The 18,439-nt window shown below is 35.0% G+C and overlaps 1 protein-coding gene across 3 annotated transcripts; it reads right to left on the bottom strand.

Annotated features, from left to right (window-relative positions):
* Positions 1 to 801: 801 nt before the first annotated feature.
* On the bottom strand, positions 802 to 17,298 carry LOC103703537 (UMP-CMP kinase). 3 transcript variants are annotated; one of them, XR_005510558.1, is made up of 9 exons: positions 17,025 to 17,298; positions 11,704 to 11,789; positions 11,392 to 11,443; positions 9,790 to 9,907; positions 9,531 to 9,687; positions 6,823 to 6,903; positions 6,610 to 6,717; positions 5,528 to 5,622; positions 802 to 2,501 (listed from the first exon to the last, which is right to left on the bottom strand). XR_005510558.1 is itself a non-coding variant. In XM_026803144.2 (9 exons), exons 1-9 carry the CDS (start codon positions 17,107 to 17,109, stop codon positions 2,495 to 2,497), a joined length of 759 nt encoding a protein of 252 aa, XP_026658945.2. In that variant the 5' UTR covers positions 17,110 to 17,297; the 3' UTR covers positions 802 to 2,494. The 3 variants fall into 3 exon arrangements, 2 of the variants coding, with proteins under 2 accessions (XP_026658945.2, XP_008784639.2); XM_026803144.2 differs by having other exon boundaries at positions 5,528 to 5,592; positions 17,025 to 17,297; XM_008786417.3 differs by having other exon boundaries at positions 5,528 to 5,592; positions 11,736 to 11,789; positions 17,025 to 17,293.
* Positions 17,299 to 18,439: the final 1,141 nt, after the last annotated feature.

Here is an 18,439-nt window from a genome sequence, read left to right as displayed (position 1 = left end):
TTAGATTATAGCATTAAAATTGTTATTATAAATTATGGTTTGCTTATAAGTTATCTTTTATTCTAATCTAAATAATAAATATTTCTAACAAGTGATTACTGCATAACAAGAATATTATATTAGTAAACTGAATAGTTTTTGATTGTAACATCAATATAAATGTTTAACTTTGTTCCGTACTTTTTTCTTTTCATGGTTTATCAATTTCTAAATAATTAGGCAGGAGTGGATTTATTATAATGTTGCTAAATATCCATAATTATATGATTATAATGTTGAAACTAAATATTCGTAATAAAAATTATTTTAAATTACTTTTAGAAAGTTTCTCAATGCTTGAATCTAGATCTCTCCAGTGAGTCCAAGGAAAAAAAAAAAAAAAAAAAACTACTTTCTAATCCATCTCAAGTTGAGTTTTTACTTAAAAGCTCTCTCTTGTAAATCTTTTTCAGAAGCCCTATTGCAAAATTTTTATCAAATATCTCAAAATCAACCCGGATGATGAAGCATGAATGCCAGGACCCAAACTAATTCAAGTAAAACACACGGGTTTTCAAGTTCTTCATGAGCTGAAGGAAACACGCAAAGTTCATTAAAAGCTCATCGTGTCAAATATGTGGCCATCGGTACTCATCTTCTAGTTGTTCAATGAACTTGTGTGCTGGAAAGCACCGGATAACCAAGCTGGCCACAGAGGCATACTTAAACTATACAGAATGTGAAATAAACTGATCAGAATTAACATGAATGAAGGGCTCTAAAACTCTGATTAATTCAAGTAACAAGCTAAACACTCAGGAATTGGAAACTACAGCAAATCACATCAAGATAAATACTTAAACAATAAGATAAACTCTTATTGTTTAGTAACAATAAGATCTCTCTTAACACTTCCCGCAGCAAAACTACAATGTAAATGGTAGCGCACAAAAGCAACAGAAACACTAAAAATTTTCTCCATATTGTTCTCTACTAAATGCACCATTAGAATAATGTCTTAGACAATATGCTTTTAGCGCTTACCATCCTTTTTGTGCTTCTCCAATCACATCCTATTACACAGAGTTCAAGTGTTCTAGGGCATTAATGGAATTTCAAAGGGTTAATATTGTACAATTCGCAATGCAAAAAGTAGCGCCTCCCCTCCCCGCCCCGACCCCCAAAAGGAAAAGGCCAAAAAAAAAAAAAAACAAGAGGAAGAAGAGAGGACACGAAACGGGATTAAACCCATTTATTGTCACTTGTTCCGCTACAGGAAAAAGATGAGCATGCAGCACACAAGGAGGGGAATCCCCAAACAAAAATTAGGGCCAACCTCCTGCTTTTCCCTCACCATTTCTTGGAGTCCTCATAATCTTTCATATTCATCAGATGCTGTGCAAGGACGCAAGAACAAGTCATTCAAAGTAAGTAACATCTATTAAATTACTCATAATCCTTACTAAAATCATGTGATTATTTTTTCCTATACCAAAAATAAGACAACAGATATTTATAGTTTCTTAAAAAAGGCCCTACATGAAAGGTACGAAATTTTCAAGTAAAAACTAGCACAACAAATTACAGAGCTTTTATCAAGTGAACGTATATGCAATCAATTGCACCAAATCAGCCAGATATAATATGCTATCAGTTGAGAAGTACACAACTTGTAAGCCTTTCATGTTTGTTACAGACTAAACATTAGGATTGTTGATCTTCAGTGCAAACAAATACATTTGATTAGAGAAACTAAAGTGAGTTTAGACATCAATATTTTATTGATTTATTATCAATTTTGGGATAAATTTGATGGATTTTAAAATTTTATCCGGCCTCAGAGGCATACTTAAACTATACAGAATGTGAAATAAACTGATCAGAATTAACATGAATGAAGGGCTCTAAAACTCTGATTAATTCAAGTAACAAGCTAAACACTCAGGAATTGGAAACTACAGCAAATCACATCAAGATAAATACTTAAACAATAAGATAAACTCTTATTGTTTAGTAACAATAAGATCTCTCTTAACACTTCCCGCAGCAAAACTACAATGTAAATGGTAGCGCACAAAAGCAACAGAAACACTAAAAATTTTCTCCATATTGTTCTCTACTAAATGCACCATTAGAATAATGTCTTAGACAATATGCTTTTAGCGCTTACCATCCTTTTTGTGCTTCTCCAATCACATCCTATTACACAGAGTTCAAGTGTTCTAGGGCATTAATGGAATTTCAAAGGGTTAATATTGTACAATTCGCAATGCAAAAAGTAGCGCCTCCCCTCCCCGCCCCGACCCCCAAAAGGAAAAGGCCAAAAAAAAAAAAAAAACAAGAGGAAGAAGAGAGGACACGAAACGGGATTAAACCCATTTATTGTCACTTGTTCCGCTACAGGAAAAAGATGAGCATGCAGCACACAAGGAGGGGAATCCCCAAACAAAAATTAGGGCCAACCTCCTGCTTTTCCCTCACCATTTCTTGGAGTCCTCATAATCTTTCATATTCATCAGATGCTGTGCAAGGACGCAAGAACAAGTCATTCAAAGTAAGTAACATCTATTAAATTACTCATAATCCTTACTAAAATCATGTGATTATTTTTTCCTATACCAAAAATAAGACAACAGATATTTATAGTTTCTTAAAAAAGGCCCTACATGAAAGGTACGAAATTTTCAAGTAAAAACTAGCACAACAAATTACAGAGCTTTTATCAAGTGAACGTATATGCAATCAATTGCACCAAATCAGCCAGATATAATATGCTATCAGTTGAGAAGTACACAACTTGTAAGCCTTTCATGTTTGTTACAGACTAAACATTAGGATTGTTGATCTTCAGTGCAAACAAATACATTTGATTAGAGAAACTAAAGTGAGTTTAGACATCAATATTTTATTGATTTATTATCAATTTTGGGATAAATTTGATGGATTTTAAAATTTCAATGAAGTGTCCTAATAGGTTTCTTTTGCAGGAGCATACCAATATCAATAATGGCCGGTAGATCAGAGGGTTGAAGCTTTAACCCTTTTTTTTTCCACACAAACTGAGACTCGAACTGCAATTTAATTACTCAGGTCCAGATCTTTTGGGATGCAGCACCTAAGAATCAAAACCTAGACCTGTAAGTAGAGAGGTGTGACCACTAAGGCAAGTCCCAGTTTGCATGGTTGAAGCTTCATTTGATCCAAAGGAAATCAGCAATCTAGATTTTTATCTTCCAAATTTCTTTTGTCCAGGAACTTCCTGTTAACGTTGTCTGCTAGTCAATTGGCCAATGCAGCATTTTTTTTTCCTATTGAGCAGCAAGCATAATATAGTTTCAACTACAAAATAGTGCAGCCAGATTTGTTATGTTCAATTTATTATTTAAAGAAATAATGGATATCAAACTTTTTGAAACTACAGATCTCAGCCATCTCACTTGGTGGCTGATACTGAGATCAACCAAGATCTTAGTTTATCCTGGCCAAGATGGTAGGTTGTGAAAATATGCAAACAACTGAAATGCTCTGAGATGTTGGTCAATGTATCAGAAGCAAGATACTGAAATATTGCCTCAGATAGTAAACCTAAGATCAATTGCCAATTTAAGACATTGATTTGAACATTTAATACTTAAAAAACAACTTAAGATAATAAAAGATTGACTGAAAAATCTTAGTTGATCTATTGATATCACATAGACCAATATCTAAATATATGTCAGTTGTCAGCCGAGATAATAATGTACTAGATTTTAGATCATTGTATTGGTGAGTGCACAATACCAATACTAACCAATATCTTGGCTAGAAACATTGATGGAGAGATAGATGAAGACATATCTAATAAAAAAAAGAAAAAAGGACAAAAGGTTTGCAGTATCATATCATTTGAATGTTAGTCAATGAACAAGGCTTAACACAACAAGATCAATGTAACAATAATGAAAATGTAGAGATATGGTACAGGCATGTGTGACAAAAGTCTAAGGCGGCCTTGATATGGAGAGTTCTCAAATTTGTAAAGAGTTGTAAATATCAAAGCAAGATCAAAGGTAACATGGTTGTAGGATGTCAGAAAGGATTATACTATATAGTGTAGAATTCAGTAAAAGAAAGGGTAAGGGGTTCCTGCCATTACAGGTTGGAGAGTCAGATGTATACAATCTTATCCCCGTATGCGAGAGGTTGTTTCCACTTTTTGAACCATCGACACTTAGGTCACAATGGAGCAACCTTACTGTTGTGCCAAAGCCCACCCTTTGGTGTAATATTCAATAACAAAAGCATAACCATTCATAACAACGACTGTCATCTTGGCAGATAAGAATTCAAAGCCAACCCCAAAATGACGGGTCAAGGCTTGATGATTATGCTTATGTATCATAATTACTCCTAGTGTGATCCAATGTGCATAATTATGGAAAAATGGAAAATTTTAATCTTTGCAACTTGTATAAGAGCATCCATTTTTTCATCTTACAGTAGTATAGAGGGGAATGCAGCAAGGTACGATTTACAAAACAAGGAATAGTAGAGTCCAAATTACAGGGATCCCCTTAATTGTTTATTCCATATTTACACTAAAATTGACAAAACAGAAGACTAATTTGAAGATCATGGTGGGAATGCTGTTGCTAAAGAAGGTGCAAAAAAAAGGCCACAGCCACCACACCAATGATTTCTCAAATTTCATATTTAATGACTCATCCCGAGGCCCATTTAAATTTAGTAACATTTATGTATTTGTCTTATCTCAAATTGTATTTCCAGATTATTCCTTGATGACAAAATAAATTAAAATATGCATAAAAAAACTGTTGTGGTTATGGCACATTACTTGTCTTCTCATTATATTTAGTCTTTTCACAATGAGTTGAACATTGTGCCTTTTTATTATCACTTTTATATTCTTTTTCTTGTTTATGACATACCAAACTACCAATTAACTAGAGAAAGAATGACAGAAAACAACTTAGTAGCCCTACGTTGATCATACAAGGTGATAAAATACATATTCTTAGCCAAGTAACCCAGGGTTTTGAAAAAATTTGAAGCCAAGCTACAAATAATTTTAGGGAATAACTTTAATTTTTTCTTGTTAGTGCTAAAGAGATAGTATAGGGAGTAGCTTGACTTCAATCCAATATTTGCAATATCAACCTGCAACAGCTGTACAAGGTGTGCTGAATTGACAAGGTATGGTACCAGTAAGGTACAAGGACTTGATGTACTCTCACAGTGACATATGGTACAACTGCTGTCTTGACTCCAATAGCGTACCTAACAGGTGGGTACTGTACCAATTGACCGTACCAGTAAGTTATAGGTATGAGGTCTGGTACTCAAGTGAAGACCTTGCCTTAATCATTACTATAGCCAACCTTTTTTTCTTTTGGATTACAAATTGTCCAATCTAATTATTGTTCATCCACCCCAAGAAAATAAATAATCTGCATGTTTAGTTTAACCAATCAACTATGTGCAATACAAAATAAATAATGAATAATAAATAGGATTTGATTACTGTATGACACACACAGTCTGATACCTTAAGGAAGCAAACAGGGGACGAACTTTTTCAAAAATCTCATCCGCAGTTCCCTCTGCATTGATCTGCAGGCATGATATTCATTATAGTTACAGCTGGAATAAAGGTTAAGAAATGGTTAATTCTTTAGCTTATATATATCACATGCATAACCTCAGATTGCATGTATACTACTTAAGGATGGACTACAAGAGAACATTAGCTGTAAAAATCAACAATTTTCAAACTTTAATGAAATTATGGATGGTGCAGAGGCATGTTGTGAAGAAATAGTCACAGGCAATCCGGTCCAAATCATGGCAATTGAAACCAGTAAAATCTGACGACAAACCAGGCAGACAGGAATAAATTAACTGAGATCTTTAGTTTGAAAAAAAGAGAGCATCTTCAAAAGTAAGTTTACATAAAAACCTGTTCGGGTGACAGCACAATAAATATTTACAGAGGTTCTTAAAATGTCAATTTCCTGAAAATTAGTGTTCCTGGTAAGCAACACTGGCATGAACATTTGAACGGTTGGACTACTAGCAGATGCTAAATGAAGTCAAAATCTGGTTGCAATGGTCCAAAAAACAGGAGAAAGTCTAGGGATCAATGATTTGCATGATTAGAAATTTAACAGATATTAGCAAATTAAAAGTGACAGATAAGAAGAAGGTCTATTCACATAGAAGAATCGGTGTCCATTGCAAACCCTTGTAAATGAATCATTTTGCATTAATTTCTTAATGTTTTAAATAAAAAGATCTTGAAAAAGGAACAACTAAATATCTTGAACCATTAAAACAAAGATATCTATCTATTAACCAGAAACTCACAGTCAGAAATGGTCTAAAAGAATGGCAAGCATATGAACTTAAAGGAGCTTGTCTACTGGTAGAACTGAGTGAGAATGATCTTAAACTACAGACAAAAAATAAATTCAAATTCATGACATTCTTTGATAAGAAAAGGCGAAGGACTCAGTTTAGCACACAACTAGAGGTAGAATTGGTCCAAGAACTTCAAAATGCAAAAGAAATATCATCACAGATTCATATCCAAGAACGACAAAAATGCAAAAAAGAACATTTTCAAATTACCTTGTAAACTTTTCCCTTTGCAGAGTAATGGTTAATAACAGGAAGATTTAATTTCTCAAACACTTTAAGTCGTTTCTTTATCGTCTCAATATTATCATCAATTCTCCCCTGATCAGAAATAACCAGATATTACAATGGAACAACTCCACTTCAAATGAGATATGAAGGAGATTCTGAATTCCTTGAGATTGCATTCAAAGTTGCTAAACCAACCTGATTACGGTTTAGCACTCGTTTCACCATTTCCTCCTCTGGGCAGTCAAAGAAGAGAACAAGGTCTGGTTCTACTCCAACCTGCATTGCAGAAAAAGTGAAGATTATAAAGCAGTCTTTTTATATTAAGAAGAGGCATAAACTTGCAAGATAGTAAGAGCCATCAACCATGTTATGATGCAGGAGTCAAATCATCATGACAATGCAATCATGCAAATATTGTTCTCAGCAAATAAGGTACCAGAACCAATCTGCACAGCACATGATGTGAACATCATGAAGCACTATATTTAGGAAGAAGAGGCAAGAATTTGCAAAAAGCATTACCCAACAACCATGTGACGATGCAGGAATCATATCATCATAGAAACACAATCATATAAATGTTTGTGCCAGAAAATAAGTTAAAATACCCAAACATATAACGCCATATGCTCATTTATTACATTTGCAGAAGTTTCTTATTTGAATAGCTTTTTGTTTATGATCAAATATATCAATCGTAACTGGACCCCATGATATTCTATAGTTAAATGCCTAGTCCATTTCAGAAATTATAGATAGGAGAAAACTTGTAGAGTAACCTGTTCGTCAAAAGACTGAAAACACAACTCCGAGGACTACCAATAGTCACATCAGTTCACAGGTACATTCCATGGCTTTGCACTCTATGTATATCTTAGATCTTCCAGCCAAATTCTGTTTTTCACCCTTCCACAAGACAAGATTTCCTCCAATGAAATGCACAGTGATTTCTAATTAATTCCCATTTGATAAAAACCTATATATCTCTGTTAATATTGAAATGACTATCATTAGAAGCAAATCCTTAAACCATCATGCTTAGGAGTTCTTCGAACAAGCATAAATGGACAAACACATAAAGACAAATAATTTACCCTATTCAGAGACATCCTGATTCGACATTTACTAGTTAAAATGATCAGTTAAGCATCAATAAGCTTCAACTTCAGGATACAAACCAAGTCTATCCTCTAAAAGGGGCACACGCAATTTAGCATAGTTGGATTATCTTTTAAATGAATTCACAGTTCAAGCCAATCTATATATTCAGTTTACTAGCAAAAGTAGCAATGTAAATATCATAATGAAGCTTGCCTCTAAATAGGAATGAAAATTATCTTCCAGTAACTTGGCCTAGTTGGATTATCTTTTAAACCACAACAGAGGGTTCTGAAGTATCAGGTTCAAGTTCCCATCGATTCCAGGTTGGATAACAGCCTAAAAATACAGCTGTCCATCTGAACCAAACCCTTATTTTGGAAAATATTAAGCATCCGAAATTACCTGGAATTTTGTCAACTTAGATAAGCCTTGCTCTTTTAATACATGATTTAATGTTTTGCTCGGACTGCAAATGCAGTAAATCAAAATTAAAATATTTCTGGTTTCAAGTGGTGCCAATCCAAGACAAGGGCCAGCGTCGGGGTTTTGGCTGAAATCGGCTTATCAAAACGAAGTCAATATATATACAAGATATCTATGTCAATTTTGTCAATACTTGGTTTACCGAAATGCCAGGAAAAATTTACTTGAAATTTCAAAGAAAACTTAGATTTTGTGAGCTTTGAAAATATTTGGAAGAACATGAGGACAGAAGTGGGCTCAGTGTGTAGAAACAATAAGATCTCTCTAGCACTTTCAGCACCAAATCTACAATGTAAATGGTAGGGCACAAAAGAAACTGAATGACCAAAAATTTTCTCCATATTATTCTCGACTGTGATGAAATATTAGAAATTTCTTAGATGTATGCTTTAGGCTCTACCATCCCTTTTGTGCTTCTCCAATCATATCCCAATGAGTTTGAATGTTCTATGGCATTCATGAAATTTCAAAAGGATTAAGACTTAAGATTGTACAATTCATGATGCAAAAACTAGCTCCTCGCCCCACTCCAACCACACAAAAAAAAAAAAAAATCCTGCCCAGCCTACCCATGAACCCTCCTTTGGGCCTAGCCTGCTTTAACCCCCCCAAAAAAAAGAGATTTGGAAGCATTGCAACATCAACTTTTCAAAGATATTCACTGGAAGGTGAACTGTTGACATAGATCATAAATGTTCTTAAACCTCAATTTATCATGCTCCCTCTATATAGAAAAGAAATAGATAAATGGGATAAGGCTTGCTGAGTAAGAGATTATTTGGACAAAGGTTTAAGCAGCAGCAATGAGGTCCATCCAGAGTTTCAAATGAAGAGACCCAAAAGCAAAGATGCAAACCAGGAAGTCCAAATTAATTAAAGCAAGGAGAAGGGGTGGTGTAGGTTCACAGAGAAAGATGATGCTTCTCTAAATGGGAATAAATGGCAAAGCAAGATTTATAGGGTCTATACTAATGATATAGCATATAGCTTTTAGCATGGTAATGATTTTTTAAATGGTATCTCACTGTTACTTACACATTCTAATTGTCTAGAAGAGAACCTTTTTTCCTCATAGGTAGAGATGGTGCATTTTGTATTCTAGTTGACCCAATGATAAGAATGAAGATTAATAATTACAAGCTGTCTAGTTCTTCAAGAGCTCTCACAGAAGTTTTTTTTTTTTGCAGAGGACATGTACCAAAAATTTCAAAACAACTTTCAACAAACATACAGAGGTAGTGTTAAGATGATACAATTATTAGTAAAACACAAAAAGCATAAATTTGTTGACCAATTATGCATGGAAGGTAGAAACTCACTATTCGTTCAAAAGCAATTCGATTTTCATCACTCCGAGGAAAACCATCAATTAGAATTTTATGGTTCTTGCTTGATTCAATTGCTCTGCGGATCAAATTGACTGTTATTTCTGATGGAACAATCTTTCCTTCCTTGATTATGTCCCAGATCATTGCTCTGTAAAGCGACAGCCCAGAAGCTCGTCAAAGCATATTGAAAATTTCTAGTTGATATCATACTAAAATCCAAGTACAATGAAATATCAATGCCGCCATATACCTGTTTTCATTATCAGAGGACATTTCCTTTCTCAACAGGTCACCAGCACTTAGATGTGCAAATCCAAAGGTTTCTGCGATTTTTACACATTGCGTCCCTTTGCCACTCCCAGGACCACCTTGAACAAAGTCAAATAATTGATTAAACAAACAGTAATTACACCATGTACATGTTCTAATAAAACCAGACTTAAATTTGAGAAAGGAAACTTCAAGCATAAAACTTGCTTGCATGGGGGATGAGCAAAACAAAAAAAACACAAAAAGAATAAAGAGAATCCGATAGCTCTATAAGTGAACATGAAATCAAGCCATCTAATCTGAATGACAATTACACTTGTAATGTGCAATATGATATAGAAAATATTCAAACATTGTTGACATCCAACTATTAAGGACAAACTTCTGTCAAGCTAGGGTGTTTACAGTTAAAGATAAAAGGGTGCTATGGATAAATTTTAACCAAAAAAAGGGAAAGATGGAAACTATTAAGAGAATTAGATACTACTCCAAGCAATCAACAGAATATTTTCCATTAGATTTAGTGGAATTCATCTCGTGTTCATTATATAGTAGATGAAGCTAAATTTACTCAGCTACTGATAAAAATGCAATATTCTGGAGTTGGGATTACGTTTATCGTTCATATAAATAACCCTAGCATTGCCGGTCTCAAGCCAATAAGAGAAAGGTGGAGGGCTAATGTTAAGCTGACAGCCCTTTTTTTTCTGGAAAAAAAATAGTCAAGCTGTGAAATGTATCCAAGTTTGATACACATGAATGTCAGAAAAGGCTCTATATAGGAAAGCTCGGCAAATAGATCCATGAAGCTGGCCCCAACAGTTGGGACAAAGCAAATATAAGAAATAAGAAAAATGGCTTAAAAGTTTCAGCTGAAGCTCCAAAGCAGAAGGCAAAACATTTCAGTCTTGGCATGAACCATGCCAGACTCAACTCCAACTTTTAACTGAAACTGAATTATGCAGCCAGATTTATTAAATACATGGACAATTTATGTTGCTTTCTGTCATTTATTAAAATTCCAAAAAGAATTTTCCAAGTAATAAAGTTGAATTTTGCAAGCTTTGAGAAGAATTGGCAGAATTCAAATATTGGGTTTCCAAAGAAATCCAGAGAAGTAAATTCTTGACATAGTCTTGGCTATCCTACAGAAGTAAATCTTGTAGATGTTCAAATTTTCATGTGTTAGATTGTCATCAAATAATAAAATAATATCGTTATAATCAAGAAAGATGTGAAACATACATGCAGAGAGGCTGTTTCCATATTTCGAATCTGTAAGACTCAGGTCACAATGGAACAACCTTACCATTGCAACACGGCCCACCCTCTACATGACTTCAAAATATATTTAAAGTAATCTATGTTAAGTTAAGGAAAAGAACTACTCCTCTTTTCTTGATCAACAAGTATCTATGACACAAGTGAAGTACACCTGTGAACATATCAGAAAAGTACAAAAAAAGTTTCAGGTCAAAACAACAAATTAAGTCTCTGCACTTTGCAGTTTCAAAAAGAAAAATGGCTATCTCATAACAAGCTAATTTTGTTATCATCAAAAAAAAAAAAAAAAACAACTTACCCAAGACAAAAGTTATAAAAGGACTTCTTTGATTAGAGGCACCCTCTTTTGCCTACATCAAAAGAAAAAAGAGGTCATCAAATGGCTACATATAAATATGCAAGTGTTACCAGGTATTTAACAAAAGAACATTTATAGCACGAAATAAACAAATCCCAAAACTGATATTAGGACACTTCAATATTATTAGTCACAAAAGACTTGGCACTCAAAAAAAATTAAAAATCATGAATTAGCAGATGGATTGAAGCATACAATAATATTATCAAACATAAATCATAGCATGCATCTATAGATTTCATAACTAAATACCAGAAAACAATATCTTGAATATACAAATATACCAACTTCACAATTTCTGTAGTAAAGAGTTCCACAAACTTCAAGCCATTTGGTATCTGCATTTAAAATTCAGAAAAAGATAATCAAAAGCTAGAAATCAACAAAGTTAAAAAATATAAACAAAGACCATTTAAATGAAAAAAAATATAAGACAAGAAAATGATAGATGTCCTGATAAGGAAAACATGCACATCACTAGGTGATTTTGTTGATTATACATATTAGTATACCACATTATCTTTTGCAAGGGGGATTTGCAGAAAGAGTCCACATTATTTTAATATCCCTTTTTTTTATGCAGATAAGTCTATTTTGCACTTTTTCGACCATTATGTCCTTCCTCTAAGATGCATGCACATATTTACATTAGTCAATGCACGCATGTCAGTAAATTAATGCACACATTATACAGGTCTATGCACATGTAAAAATGTGTTTACACAGTCATGAGGGAAGGGGTTCAATGGTCCTCTAAAGTTCAAAATGAACCAATTCTACCAAAAGAATACATGTGTTCCATTTTTGCAAATATGAAGGAGATGGTTTTTTCTTGTAAAAAAAAACTTTGCAGGGGGTAGGCAAACTGGATGAGTATGTGAAATGAAATAAAATAAACTCGTTAATTCGGAAGATACCTTACACATTCTTAAAGCTAAGTGATGTTTGACAATTATGAAAAGTGGTCTATTCATAAAGTGAACACCATATACCCACATGATCAATATAGACGATTCTAATTATAGAATTGTGAGAGCAAGTTGTCACTTCATATGGCCTTCATCTAGAATTCATTGGTTTTTGGCATAACCAATCCAGTTTATAAATTAGAACTTTAAATTTACATATGAATCAAACTCTACCACATCTCAAATACTTTAGTTCGCAATTACTCTAAACATACATACGGGCCAACCCCCATCACATGCCATTAATTTCCCTTGTTATGTTCACCAAATCAAGATGCACATGAACAAATGAAACATCTAGTCAAGTATCATATTTGGGCAAAAACAGATCCAATGCCCTACTTTCTAGGGAAAGTTGGCTGTCTTCCACTTAGCACCTAAGCATACAAAGGTGGCCTGAAACATCATAGATATTCTTCTTGTTTTATATAACTAGCTGTCTTCCACTTAGCACCTAAGCATACAAAAGGTAGCCTGAAACATCATAGATATTCTTCTTGTTTATATAACTAATCTTCTCTGGTCAGTCTGTTCCATTTTTTTTGTTTTTATTGTAAGCATAGTTGTCAAATAGCCCAGAAAAGACCCTAAGTAAAAGTCACTTAATCAATTTTTGATTCAACAACTTCATCTATATGGCCAGATTTTTGTGCCATTTCTATAAATTGACATCTTAAAATATCTTAAGGCATACCTAGTGAAAATAAACAATAAATATCACTTTATATTGTAGTTCACAGAATATGATATAGCGAAGCTTATATTTATACTGGACCAATAAATTTAAAATAGTAAAGATAAGACTTATGCTATTGTTGTCTAAGCTCAAGTGACAGACTGTTGACATCCCTGGGTCTTTACTCTTGCTGGGTATTAGAATTTTGGTCCAGGTTTTTGAATCAATACCTTCTCATAGCCACCTGTTTAACCTTAACTTTCCGATATGTTGATTATTTCTAATACAAACTAATTTTTATTTTGTGCATCTTTGGTTTGTCATATCTTAATCCCTTATTAACGTCCATCTCCTTTACATAAAGAAACCTCAAGAAAAAAAATGTATAAAACATATGTACCATTAACATATAACGTGAAAATACAAATATGCACATATAAATAATAAAATAATATGCACATGTATAAAATATAAAAAATCTCTGTAACAGACCTATAAATATATGCATGTATCCATATATACATGTGCATACACGGAGTATGCATTAACCTATTAAATGTGTATACAGACATATTCACATATTTATGTTTATATATAATAAACATTTACATATTTATGTGCGTGTGGGCACCTATCAACATACATGCATACATACATATATAAATAGATATAGAGGTGAACTGGGCTCCTTACAACTAGATCTGGGACTGGGTCCAGCCAATTCCTTAGCCACAAGATGAGCATGGATCTCAATGCTCTAACACCCAAAAGGAGGAAAAAAAAGAAAAATATCAAATCGAGAGAGGTGTACGACTATCCCTCTCTCCATGCTACCTCCCTTGCTCTCTCCCCCTCTCTCTTTTTCGCTCTCCTCTGCTCTCTCCCTCATTCTCTCCCTTCTCTGCTCTCTGTCTATTTCTCCATCTCCCTTTTTCTTCTGCTACTCTCTCTTCCTTTCTCTCTCATCTCAAAGATACCCCCATTCTCCCCCTTCTCTCTCTCTCTCTCTCTCTCTCTCTCTCTCTCTCTCTCAAAGAGGCCCACCCTCCGCTGCGCTCTTTTTGTCCCTCTCTCTTGGAGCTCTCTCTCTCTCTTAGAGGTCTACCCATTCTGTGCTTTTCTCTAAGACCGGTCGACTTTCTTTGGTCATGGTGGCAGAGGCCAAGGAACCACCTCCCTGGAGGTCCTCCCTAAAGACATCCAGGATATGATAACTTGTGTACATAAAGATCCTAGGCTTGGATGACAAAGTTGAATGGGCTTCCATAGTAACCAAGGATTATGATTATTTTAATATCATGAAAAAGAAAAACCCAATAAAGCACAAGTACATTCCTAATTTCCTATTGCTTCCGAGGGAGGATCGTACTCCTCTCTTCATTTTGATATTTTCTTCTTTGTTTCCTTTTACGATGACAAAATGAAAGAGAGAGGAGTATACTAGGGGGCATTGGAGCATTGAGATTCATGCTCATTCAATGGCTGGAGAACCGGTTGGATCTAGTCCCATATCTTGTCGTGAGAAACTCAATTCACCTCCCCCCCCTCTCTCTCTATATATATATATAACATATATATAAAGTTTTGCATGTGTGCATGTGGTCACACACAGAGATGGACGCACGCATGCATTGATACATACATACATGAATAAATGTATGTTGTTTGTATACATACATACATATGTGTGTGTTTGTATGTGTAAGTTTTGTATGTACGAATATGGTCCAAGTGACACATAAGTGTTCTGAGGCTTGTGTATCACCGGGGTGATCCTTTGTAACAATGACAGTATGTTGCTACAATCATGTCAATACAATATATCTCCTCTAGTTTGCACACAAGTTTATCTTGAATGATGCTGCCCACGCCTGAGATTGCATGATCTTTTATAACACTACATCAAAACTTATTGGGACCAATACTTATGAGCAAAACTTATGTGCTACTGCAGTAGTTCTAAAACCCATAAGGTAGCATAAAGCATGGCTCAATACGCATAGAGGAAAGAGGCATGATGCATAATTATTTAATACAATAGTTGGATCCCTCCTGATTTAAGCTCCTAATCTAGGAGAGATTAGAAATGGAACCGATCAACCCACTGTAGGAGTGGATGGAGTATAGATGGACAAATGATTAAATGTGTTCTCATTATCGTTTGGGTTTTAAGCCATGTATATAAGTGGTTGGCCATAGACTTGACCCAATTATTCATTCAGAGACCAGAGATGATGTTACCTGATGGATTATGCAAGTTTGGATAGGCAGTTTATTTGCTTTTGAAATATAATAAAAATTAATATCTCCTTGAACTAGGTTGTGTTCCTAGTTATCTATTTTTAAGGTGCACACGACCCTTAAAAGTCTACATTCTCTGATTTACTCCCCACCCCCCAAAAAACACCCTTCTTCTCTCAGAATGTTCTAGAACAAGCCAATTAATGTTCTATAAATAATATGAGCTTCTTTTTCAACACCAAAGATACCAAGTTGTGACTGACAACTCCAAGCAATTACTGAAAGTGAAACTATGTTGTTGAGCATAATAAAGGTCACAATTTCAGGTGCACCCTATCTGAAAAGACGCCATTTAATTTTTGATTAGACTAGCATATCGAATGGCAAACTGCTAGGGTCCCTTTCTTGGTTTATAACATGCACAGCTATTTACTCAAGCCAGTTAGACCTACAGAATCCATTGTTAGCACTAGCTATCTCACACTGTCAATTCTCAAATTCATGAAACCTGTGTACTCTGAATATACAAAAGCAAATCAATTTTGTAAGTTTCATAAGACAGATAAAAAGTGAACCTGGATAAGCTGTTATTCAAGAAATAACCTTTACTACGAGTCACCATGTGTGGAAAAAAAGGGTTCCAGAATCATACAAAGCTCGTTGACAGGTCAATAGATTTGTGCAAGCTTAAGTATTGTTCTCATGAACTACAAGGCTATTCGCCATAATCCCTGTCTCATGCAGTAGGGATAATGTCAAAAGGATAAGATGACATTTGCAAACATAATATTTGACAGATATGCATTTTTTTTTTTATTATTTTTTGAATTCGCAAGAAGGTTTAATATCATGACTTACCACATATTGATACAGCATTTTAAGGTAGATTCAGCTAAGAAAGAAAATTGCATGAAACATTTATTGCATGTCCTTTATTTCACCTCCATCCTTCAAATATATACTACTCGTTTGTTCTAATTATTCAGCATGACTGTTTCCATCATTGTTGATCGTATAAGGTATTTCAAATGCCATCTTATGCTGCTAATAAATAAGGGAACCGTTTAGGGTACAGAACCAGCCAGTCGTCCATGTATCTGGTGATCATATCCTCTCTTCGGTACAATTATCAGAAGTATCTTGACATAAACACAATAAAACCCATCCATGTGCTACGACTTTAAGTCAATTCCTCAAACAACGTAAATGCTCAGCGATAGCTATACTCAAACAGGAAGTAACCATACTCTAATCTTTAACGATGTCAGGTCGAGCAATGGCAGCCCAAAATTCCAAAGCTTCGTATGAATATACACAGACTAAGCAGCCCCTTATACTCCTCAAATTAATCTTTTCTGTTATATCTGAAGCAAGGGAAATTAGGAGGAAACAAGAATCCATCATAACCTTTTCCGAGAGAACCTAATCTTGAAACGAGATCTTCGAAGCCCATGGAGATTAACTTACCCTATCTATCTCTGCATCATTCAAGAACCCATATAAGAAATTTTCTCTAATAGCATGGACACAACATTCTTTTCTTTCCTTTTTTTGATCTTTTAACAAAAAGACGATGATTCTTGAAAAACAAAGAGCCTTTTGGAGATCCTCCAAGATCTCTTGGTTGTCCCCATTGGCAGCTATATAATACCAAAAATAAGAAGAAAAAAGGAGATGGAATTACTGACCCACTGGTGGTGCAAGGAGCTGGTGGAAGAAGAAGAAGAAGAACAGGAGATCCATGTGGAAAAAGAACGCCGCCCGTCTCCACATCTCCGCTAATCAAAGCCGAGCCCACACCTCTCTCTCTCTCTCTCTCTCTCTCTCTCTCTCTCTCTCTGTGTGTCTGTCTGTCCTGTCTCTGAGGCGTTTTTCTTTTTTTTCTTCTTTCTTGGCCTCGATCCGCCTCCCGTGAAACAGGCGTCGGCGTCACCTCAGTGTTTTTTTCTTTGCGCCTCTGGGAAGAGTAAAAGAACGGACCTGACCTGATTTTAAACCTGACCCAACCCAAAAACAGTCCCATGGTTTAAAATAAAATGGGGTGTTTTTTTTTTTTTCCCGCATACCGGCGCCTCACTACATACAGCCATTGAGTATGTCTGAAGTAGTCACAATATAAAATACACCCCAGTGCCAAATGGCACTTGCTCCAATACCTCCCAAGTGACGTCTTTTGAGTGATGTGCTGCAAAGGAGGCGATCCGGTCTGCCGCATTATTTGCTTCCCGAAATATATGTATGACATTGAAGAAATCAGACTCCTCCAAAAGGTGATAAATATCACTGCCTAAGGGGTGCAAGTCTATCATGACACGCCCGCTCTGGATCCAGTACGATCACTATAGCTGAGTCGTCCTCAAGAAATATCCGCCGCGCACCCAGGTGCACTTTGGCATGGATAAAGCTCTTCCATGCCGCACACAGCTCTACCACTGAGACTGACTTATCAAAGATTCGTCGGCCTCCGGCTGCAATCAATCTGGAGTCATGGTTTTTAATCACAGAGCCCATCCTGCATCTGCAGTCATCCTCTGAGACAACTGCCATCGAAGTTTACCTTAAAAAACTAGGAGTGGGGGCTCCTAGAATACCATCAGTATCATGTACCTAGGCCGTTTTAGCGTTATAAACAGCTGCTGTTATAATGCATTTGGAGAGCCATTACGTTTTGCATGCATTATAGAATAATGACGGGAAAGGATAATAGCTGTTGTAATAATCCTTATTTAGTGTTACAGCAGCTATTATAAAATGGAATAATAATTTTTCAAAATCAATTTTTTTCAAAAAAAAACTGTTCCGCCCGAAGAAAAATTTTGATGTACTAAATAATTTTTATTAAAAATATTGTTGTAAACAAAAACATTTTTATTTGCCTTTCACGGCAGTCTCCAGCGAAAAATTTTAATTTTGCGTTCTTTATGATAGAATTCCGATTTTATTTGGTATCAAATGTGCTGGTGCCTTGTATCAATCGATGATGCAGAGGAATTCTTTGCCTCCTAATATACATGATATTTCTTATTTAGATGCTAAGATTGAGGCTACCATGGTTGTTTCCAACTAATAAGTTGCTTCTCAGGTTTAAAACTAGCTTTTCGAA

Source organism: Phoenix dactylifera, chromosome 2 (assembly GCF_009389715.1).
Source record: "Phoenix dactylifera cultivar Barhee BC4 chromosome 2, palm_55x_up_171113_PBpolish2nd_filt_p, whole genome shotgun sequence".
Lineage (NCBI taxonomy): Eukaryota > Viridiplantae > Streptophyta > Magnoliopsida > Arecales > Arecaceae > Phoenix > Phoenix dactylifera.
The sequence above is the reverse complement of the archived record's forward strand: the minus strand, read 5'-3'. Positions and strand labels throughout refer to the sequence as shown.